A 9,847-nucleotide genomic window follows, 5' to 3' on the forward strand; every position below is an offset into this window, starting at 1 on the left:
TCTGAAGGCAGATCCTCTAAGAACAAGGAACTTCACCAGAATCTGAGATTCTGGTTGAAGATCATTCTGGGCACCATCCACCACCGTCCAACTTCAAACTCTTCTGACTACATCAACACCGATCAGAAGTGCATCCTATATTTCCTTCACAAGGGGATGAAGTTGAATCTCCCAGCATTACTCTTTAAGTATCTAAGGGATTCAGTCAGAGACACAAGGAACCCCATGAAGCCCAGAAACTACATTCCTTTGGGAAGGCTCATCTCTGATGTTCTGATTGAAAGCAGGCTGGTGGACCATCTGATATCCCATAATCTGATGGAAGATGTGATTGTAGACGTTGGCAAACCTCTGAATTCCAGGAATCTGAAGAGCATGAGGGTCAATGAAATAGTCTTAGTCAGGCCAACTCTAGACACATCCTAGGAAGCTCTGAAGGATCAAAGAAAGATTCCAAATGGTCTCTATCTATTTTCCAAGATAGATCCTCTTGAGGTCATTGCCTATTACCTCCAAGATCTGGCATCTCAAGGAGTGGATATCTCAAAGTTCTCGGTGGATTGGCTACCAGAACATCCACCAAACTTCATGAAGAGGATAAGAGAGCCCTTTAAAAGGACTTCGAAGAAGAAGACTCTGAAGTTGGGAGAAACGTCGAAAACCAAACCGCATGTGCCTCTGAACTCCTATGCTTCAAGTAAGGCAGTTCCCTCTGAAACTCCTTTAAATTCTAATTTAAAGCAACTATCTTCCTCTCTATCTCAACCATCCTCTACCTACATAAACTTTGAACCCACCATATCTATTCCAACTCCATTTGAACCTCACAACTCTAACCCTTCCTCACCCCCCATTTCAACTATTTAATCTCACTACCATAACATTTCCCATATGTGAAGCTTTACTTCTGAATGAACCCATCTCACCTCCCTCTTCAACTCCCTTATCACCACCTTACTATGACCTGTCTTCTGACTCTGACCAGCCAAAAACCACTGACCCTCCATCTCTAACATTGGCCCAACTCCAAGCTATAGCAATGTCTAACCATCCTCCATATGTGTCAGAACCCTTAGTGCCTTCACTATCTGAACCTCAAACAGAATCACTATCTGAACCTCAAACAAAACCACCATCTGAGCCTCCCACTGAATCTTCATCTGAACCCCCCACTGCACAAGCCTCTGACGCTCCCACTGAAACCACTCCCACCTCATTAGAACCCATTAATCCATCATTTGCACCTGAACCATCCTTCCCTACCCTGGAAGAGGCAGTTGCTTTATTTTCTGAATCGTCAGCTGTGAAGCTTAGAACATTGTCTGAACAATCCAGCCTAAGTGATAATCCCTCTAAAGTGAGGAATCACTGGAATGGATTTCTCAGATGGATGACATCTGAGATCTTCAAGCTGAAAGGACTCTCTGAGCAAGTCAGAAATGACTATATCAGAGAGGCTGAGGAGAGGCTAGAGGCACGTATGGCCAGAGAAGCTGAAGAGGAAGTACGCCAGGAAGCTGAAGAAAAGGCAAGACTGGAAGCTGAAGTGCAGGAGAGAAAGGAAGATGAAGCAAAAGTGATTTTTGAGGCTACTGCTGCTGAAGCCAAAGCCAAAGCCAAGGCTGATGCTGAAGAAGCAGCACGCATTGCTGCAGAAGAAGCTGATAAGGCAAAAGAAGTTGCTTTGACTCAAGGGGAGTCTTCTAACTCAGATCTTGCTCCGCTGGTGCTCAAGACTCTGGAGGAACTCCAAAAGGAACAAAAGCTTGTGAGAGCCAGACTCGACCAACAAGACTCTGTCAACTCCAGTATTCAGACCCTCCTGACTCAGTTGCTTCAGATGATGCTTCCTCCTCCAAACCCTTAGGAACCTTAGGCTCTATGTGTTGTGTTTCTTTTTCCTTTAACTGTTTTAGCTTCTATGTTTATCTTTTCTCTGTACCTCTAACATTATTTAATGAAATTATGTTTTTTTTAGCAATTTTTTTCGATGTCTTTTTGAGTCTGACAAAAAGGGGGAGAAATAATTCAACAACCTTCTGATGAAACTAATATCTGATTCTCATAATGCACTGCATACATTCTAAAAGAATTCTATATATATTGCGCAGTCTAAGTTTTCTTGCAGGAAGTAACTAAGTAAAACATCTAAGAAACAAGCTAAGCAACATAAGAGGCTCTGGTAAGAAACTCCAAACTTTCTCTAGTATCAGATTTAGGGGGAGCTTGCTTATCTCAGGGGGAGCCATAGCATATCTGACTCTCAAATTATCTTCTTCTAATTATTGTGTAGTATCATTGTTTCATCAAAAAGTCTGAAGTTTTGTTATCATCAAAAAGGGGGAGATTGTTAGAACAAGATTTTGATTCTGCAATTTATCTCTAAGTTTTGATGATAACAAAGGATGAACCATTTTGGTACCCTAACAAAATTCTATAACTGTGCAGGACTCTAACAAAAAAATGTATCTGATGAAACAACATATGACGTCACAAAAATCCAGAACAACTGACTTAGAGTTAAAGGTATTCGCTCTAACTCTGAAAACAACGATGTCCACAACATCTGCCATCTGAAGACTCTGGAACTCTGTATCTGAAGGATCTCACACATGAAAACTTTGTTGATCTTTACATCAGAAGGATGTCTAGTCAGAGAAAAGTCAAGAACCTCTTAAAAAGATACCACAGTCAACTATCTAAAGAATACAAGATCTAAGAAAAGTATCTGGATTCCACGCACTCTGAATCACGCCCAACAGAACAAAATCAAGAACTTAATAGCAAAGTATTCCAAATATGGTATGAATCTCAATATGGATAAGCATTGAATACTCTCCTAAAGTGCTATAGAAAGGACAACAAAATTAATGGCATTAAGTCCCATTATTGACAAGATATCAGCATCAATGCTACATTCAACGGTATCATCTCCAAACACTATAAAAAGGTCCAACCATCATCATACCAACATACGAAGCTATCCTACAAGAATTTTGTACATAAAAAATTCAATCGTTCACTAATTCTTGTTTTACGTTAGCACACGAGTTGTTGCTCTTAATGTGAATTTCTATTGTTCTTATTGTGTTCACATTGCTTATCTAGAAGCACTAAACACCTTCTTGTATTTCTAAACTAGTTGTTGTAAAGTTCCTCAAGTGACTTGTGAAGTCTGTAGACTTGAGAGGGCTAAGAGATCATTGTACTCTTAGACTTTGTTATAATCTTTCTAGATTATTGGATTAAGTCCTTATTGAAGGCGAAATCACTTTGGTAGGGTGGACTGAAGTAGCTTTGAATTTCAAGCGAACCAGGATAACTTCTGTGTTGTTTGTCTTTAATTTGTGGGTGTGTAGAAACTCCAAAAGTTTTTATTGTCTGTGAAAACAATTCAACCCCCCCCCCCCCCCCCTTCTTGTTTTTCTCTACCTTCAAAAGGTTCCCTCAAAAAGGAAATAACTTTAAATACATTTTATGACTTGTCAATTGATTTCCAACATGTCCCAATTGATTGGTTACCTCTATTGTAATTAATTATTAATTTAAAAATGGAAAGAAAATGTATCTAGTTGTTACCCATCATTAAGATGTCGTCTTAATTGATTAGGGCACATTTTTGAAATATCCCAATTGATTGGGATAAGGTGGCAATTGATTGGCAAAGATAAAACTTTTCACAGATCTTTTCAGATAACTTCCAACTCATCTTATATGACTTCAAAACATTTTTGAAAGAATTTCTTTGAGAAAAATAAGTTTAAGAAATGTTTGCATGTGTGTGTGCTTTAGCCATGCACTTTTATGAGAACGCCCTTATGCTCTACAAAGTATTCACTTAGACTAATCAAGATAGGACTTTATTGTACTTCAATACTTTGTCATATACTTTCTTTCTTGTAGACCTTTGCTTGAATTAACTTGAGATGAGACTTGATTTGAATTCTATTTGGTTGCCATTGTCAGATAGTCAAGTCCAATAAACCCTAATTATTTGTTTTGCATCTTTAACCGCTTATGCATGACTTGTCAGTTGTCATCAATAGACATTGGTTTTCATCATCAAAAGTTGGTATCCTTGTTAAAAGCATATCACCTGCAAAACAAGGTTCCATATGCTCCACCATTCTAATAAATCAATACCCAAATTAAATCTGGAACTGGCGAGAGAGGCAACACGGGTAGCAATTTCCCCCATTGGTGAATCATCCTATTTATCCAAAAATTCCAACCATGTCCTAGAGCTACTGCTGGGAACATTCTTCGAAGGAATAGGAGAATCCACCCCGTAGAAAATGACCACGAGGTTTAGATTTTCCACTTTCCATGGGTTGAACATAATGATAAGAAAAGGAAGATAGAGAAATACCTGAGGGAAAAAGAAAAGTATGCAGGAAAAGAGGACACGAGAAAAAGAATTACTTGTCGCAAAGAAACGTCAAATGGCTAGAGTTTTTGAAACTCATGAGCAATAAAATGAACTGAGTGAAGATGGGCAGATTTCAACTAGTAAAAGGAGGAAAAGTGTTAGCCAAGAAATTCCAATGTAGAAGCTCGGCAAGGGAATTAGCTAGAATTTCTGCACAAACACAAGACAAGGTTACATGTCTTTCGACCAAAGACCTTGGAGGAAAACATCAGTGGTCGACATTGAACGATTGGGTCTGGTACTTAGTGAAATTTTCACGTTTTGGTTATTCATCAATTCGACAGATCGGAGGTGGTTTGTCTAAAGCAGATTCAAAATTTAAACCAAATGACTATTTTTTGGTCCTATTCAAACACCAAAGACATGTGGAGATCAATCGAAGGCAGGAAAAGCATGCAGCGGTGACATGTCAGATGGAAGTCAGTTGAACGTTGAAGACCGTTAGTTTTGCAATACCATAAATATAGATTCTAGTGTTAGGATTCAATGTGAAAAATCATTGTAAACTTCAATACAGACTTAAAGTACCCATACGCAAGCGAGAAACGATTCTCTGAAGAAAATGTACTTGCCTACCAATTTTTACTTGTGCAAATAAAGTTTCTTTTTATTTCATCTACGTTTACTTATTTTCCTTCTTATTCAAGTTACTAATTTAGACTTTGTCAAAATCATTGATAAGTTCACTTTCGAACTTAATCATTTTTCCTAAAGTATTCAGCACTTAATGCAAGTATCCGACAATATTAATGCACACTTCATTTTTCCAGAAATTCAGCATAACTTGCCCTAAGATTTACTAGTTTGGTCCTTCAAGTAATAAACTTAAAACTAAGTGATTGTTTATCAAAAATACCGGTTAAAAAAAGTAACATTTGAAAGGGGGGGGGGGGTCAAACCATTTATAATGAAAATATTGACAAGTCAACGACCCATATCAGAGTGAATGGGAAGTCCAAGAGTGGCGGTTCAATTGTTCTTTGAAAATACAAGTGATTAAGACGCACTCGAGTTCCCTACAAAGGATTGCCACACCCTAGCCTGCGAACCTAGAATACATGTGCCTGGAAATCGGTGAAACATCTCAATGATAGAAAATATATTTAATGTACATGCTCCCCATTACTTTTGCAGCTACCTCGTGGCTTTCTCACTTCCTCAACAATTGGCTTTAGTGACAAGAGGTCGGCCTCAGCTTCAGAAGACTTAACGGGTAAGAAAACACCTGACAAGCCTTGAGGAAAATTGTTCTAGGTCAAACAATGGCCAAAGACGAAGATCCATATATCCAGCTCAACCATATAAAGCCCAATAAAAGTTATCCAACGTATATATTCAGCACATGTGGGATTCAAGGTACACTTTTCTGATCTCATAATTTTGCTCAACTCATCTTGGACTCTGTAATTGACTTGAGTGTTGGATTGGTAACCTTACAGGTCCATCATGTGCCACTATGTCAGAGATCAACATCACTGCTTCAAGAGTCTAATACTGACGATCAAAATCAATCCTGGTTCCCGTACGAAACAATTTTAAAGGACACAGATAAATTTTAAATAATAAAGATTTAATTAGATTTTTAGTCCTTTAATTAAATGGTTTGTTTCATGTTGGTCCCTTATTTAATAAATATTACTATTTGGTCCCTTAAAAGTAACTTTGTTAACCAATATAATTCATTCTATTAACTTTTAATTTTAAATATATAAGACGTGACAAAATTATTAAGTGTTCATCCTAAACTATTTTTAAATTTTGTTTAACCATTGAATATTTTAAGAAATATTACACCATTGGGTATGTTGTATCTAACAATGAATCATAAATACCTAATATCTTTAAATTTCTTCATCATCTTCACTCAATACTAATAGTAACGTTTATTAAATAGGGCCAATATGAAACAAACAATTTAGTTAAAAGATTGCCAATCTTCTTTTTAATGACAAAATAATATATCAATAGAATGGTGTAAATCACCAAAACAAAACAAAAAATGTATCTGATAGCATAAGAAGTGCTAAACGGGCCACAACAAAAGAGAGAAAAAAAGTACAACCAAAAAAGAAAAAAGAAAAGAAAAAAAAGAAACGCTATAGCATATAAAAGTTAGAATGATCTTACAGAAAGAAAAAAAATCAAAAACCACAGCTAATTTCAGAATCAAAACAAACATTCAATCCATTTTTTATTGTGTATAAGATCTTATATATGATTTCGGTTTCACTTATCCCTATCTAGAGAGAGAGGGAAAGGTGTATTTGAAGATTTTAATTTTTAAATTATTATTTATTTTTTAATTTAGTTTTATATTTTACTTTATACGTTCTGAATATAATCAAAGCATTTTCATTTCATAGTATTAATTTTTTTTGTTATATATTATAATTTGCATCAAATGTTACTTTACCATATCTTAGCAATATTAATATGATTTTTTACCGTTAAAATTTAAATATATAAAAACATACCCATAATATAAGGATCGGATCTTTGTCTAGGATTAAAAAATATTCTCTCTTATAACATGAGTACATTTTAATAATCGATGTTATATATTAATATAAAATATAAATGAAAAAAAAATAATAGAACCTTATCCATTTAATGGCTGTGTGAAATTTCGACACGAGAGAAAATGTTTCTACATTGATGAAGATCATGACAGCCACGAGCCCATGCCACTAATTAGTTGTAGAGAGAATTTTCCTAGTTGGAAAAGTGTCTGAACAATTAAGAGGAAAAAAAGACTGAAACTATTAAATTTTAGAATTAATTTCTGAATTAAATTAGTAAATTTAGTAAACTAGATACGGATAAAAAAAATTGTCGTAAATAAACTTGTAAAAAAAAGTTAATAGAAAAAGAAAAATAGCCATAAATTCTCATCTATATATAATGATTGACACACTAACACTACCTAGCAAAAATCTTCAAACTCCTTGTAATAACAAAAATGGCGGTTGAAGGTGTAAGCTCAACGAAGCTATCACAAAGAAACCTCGTAACCCAAGTCATCACCGGACGGTGGTTCGTGGTGTTCGCTTCCTTTCTAATCATGTCCGCCTCCGGAGCCACCTACATGTTCGGTCTTTACTCCGGCGTCATAAAAGAATCCTTAGGCTACGACCAAACAACTCTCAACCTCCTTAGTTTCTTCAAAGACCTAGGTGGAAACCTCGGTGTTTTCTCCGGTTTAATCAACGAAATAACACCTCCTTACGTTGTCCTCGCAATCGGCTCCCTTCTTAATTTCTCCGGCTACTTCATGATATGGTTAGCAGTAACCAAAAAAATATCGAAACCAAAAGTTTGGCAAATGTGTCTTTACATTTGCATAGGTGCGAATTCTCAGTCTTTTTCAAACACAGGCTCTCTTGTGACATGTGTCAAGAATTTCCCCGAAACTCGCGGTGTTGTGTTGGGGATTCTAAAAGGCTATGTTGGTCTTAGTGGTGCTATCATCACACAGCTTTACTCTGCTATTTACTTTAATGACACAAAAGCTTTGATTCTTCTCATTGCTTGGCTTCCGGCTGCAATTTCTTTTCTTTTTCTTCGAACCATTCGGTACATGAAACCGGTTAAACAGAACAACGAGCTGAATGTTTTTTATAAGTTTTTGTATATATCACTTGGTCTTGCTGGTTTTTTGTTAGTCATGATTATACTTCAGAAAAAAGTTTCGTTTAAACAAAGTGAGTATATAGGAAGTGCTTCTGTTGTTCTTATTCTATTGTTTCTACCTCTCGCTGTTGTTTTTGTCGAACAGATGAAGATTCAAAAGGGTAAGGCTCCTTTTGTTGATCCGTTTTCTGTTAAAATAGTAGCTAATCAAGGAGATAATGTCTCACCAACACCACCGACGACAACGAAGACGACGACGAAGACGACGACATCAAAAGAAACAAGATGGTGGGAAAATATTTTTCATCCACCAATACAAGGTGAAGATTTCACAATACTTCAAGCACTTTTCAGCATAGACATGATCTTACTATTCCTCGCCGGGACATGCGGTGTTGGTGGAACCTTAACAGCCATAGACAACCTAGGACAAATAGGAACCTCCCTCGGATATCCAAAAACAAGCATAAGCACATTCGTTTCATTAGTGAGTATATGGAACTACCTAGGAAGAGTTTTCTCAGGTTTTGTCTCGGAATATGTTTTAACGAAGTACAATTTCCCAAGACCACTCATGCTTACATTAACCATGTTTTTATCTTGTGTCGGTCATCTTTTGATAGCTTTTGATGTTGAGAACGGTCTATATTTTGCTTCGGTTATCATTGGATTTTGCTTTGGTGCACAATGGCCACTGGTTTTCGCCATAATTTCGGAGTTATTTGGGTTGAAATATTATTCAACTTTGTACAACTTTGGTGGGGTAGCTAGTCCTATTGGGTTGTATTTTCTTAACGTTAGGGTTACTGGTTTTTTGTATGACAAAGAAGCTAAGAGACAGTTGTTTGAAAGTGGAGTACCGAGAAAAGATGGTAAAGAATTGAATTGTGTAGGGGCAAGTTGTTATAAATTGTCCTTTTTTATTATCACTGGAGCTACTTTGTTTGGTGCCATTATTTCTCTTATTTTGGTGGCTAGAACTATTAAGTTTTATAAAGGGGATATATACAAGAGGTACAGATCGGAAGCGGTGGAGGTTGGAGGTGATACGGCGGAGATGACGGTGGTCCAAAACGGCGGCAAGAGAGGACAAGAATCAAAAATTGTTCGTCCTAATATCTTTGCACGGCTATCAATTTAGCTGATTTAGAGGATATATTTGTTTGAGTATATGATTGGGTTGAACTATATATATTTTTGGGTTTTTAGGTCCACTTTGTTTTTTTTACTGTACTCATGTGATGATGAATATAGATACAGGGAATCAAAAATCATATTATTATAGTAGAGACTAGTTTTTGGTTATGTGTAAAATTTGTCTATCTAATTTTGGCATTTTCTCGTGTTTAACATTTTCATGTCATTGGAAAAAAACAAAACATTTTCATGTGACAGGTGCGTGTTTGGTTTAGGATTTTTGTGGCAAGTTGGTTACTTGTTTAAAGTAAATTAATGAACCATGATTTCAAATCAAGGGAAATGGGAAAATAAGAGTTTGGTATCAATTTTTTTTATAATTAAAATAGAATTAATAGGACTATAAGCCACCTGCAATAGCAGGTCACCTGTTTTGCTATGTAGAAAAGCAAAACAATTTCTATTTGTAACAAATCAACTTTTAGTTAGTTAGAACTCAATTCTATCTATACATTCTAATATGGTATCACATTATTAGATCACAATATAGACTTTCGCCATGAGTTCATCATCGTCACCGGTGTCCTCCTCGGTAGCTTATGCTCAGGTATCATCTTCTCTTGTGATCGCGACTGTAAATTTGGTTGAAGA

The 9,847-nt window shown here is 36.2% G+C and overlaps 2 protein-coding genes across 2 annotated transcripts; both read left to right on the forward strand.

Annotated features, from left to right (window-relative positions):
* Positions 1-1,039: 1,039 nt before the first annotated feature.
* On the forward strand, positions 1,040-1,867 carry LOC127096433 (uncharacterized). Its single transcript, XM_051035001.1, has one exon. The coding sequence runs from the start codon at positions 1,040-1,042 to the stop codon at positions 1,865-1,867; it is 828 nt and encodes a 275-aa protein (XP_050890958.1).
* Positions 1,868-7,340: 5,473 nt separating this feature from the next.
* On the forward strand, positions 7,341-9,409 carry LOC127098452 (protein NUCLEAR FUSION DEFECTIVE 4). The gene has a single exon (XM_051037053.1). It carries the CDS (start codon positions 7,389-7,391, stop codon positions 9,198-9,200), a length of 1,812 nt encoding a protein of 603 aa, XP_050893010.1. The 5' UTR covers positions 7,341-7,388; the 3' UTR covers positions 9,201-9,409.
* Positions 9,410-9,847: the final 438 nt, after the last annotated feature.

This window comes from Lathyrus oleraceus, chromosome 6, assembly GCF_024323335.1.
Source record: "Lathyrus oleraceus cultivar Zhongwan6 chromosome 6, CAAS_Psat_ZW6_1.0, whole genome shotgun sequence".
Classification (NCBI taxonomy): domain Eukaryota; kingdom Viridiplantae; phylum Streptophyta; class Magnoliopsida; order Fabales; family Fabaceae; genus Lathyrus; species Lathyrus oleraceus.

Bases quoted from the DNA above. Each gene is read 5' to 3' on its own strand.
- LOC127096433 (XM_051035001.1), top strand. From the start codon at position 1,040: ATGTCTAACCATCCTCCATATGTGTCAGAACCCTTAGTGCCTTCACTA.
- LOC127098452 (XM_051037053.1), top strand. From the start codon at position 7,389: ATGGCGGTTGAAGGTGTAAGCTCAACGAAGCTATCACAAAGAAACCTC.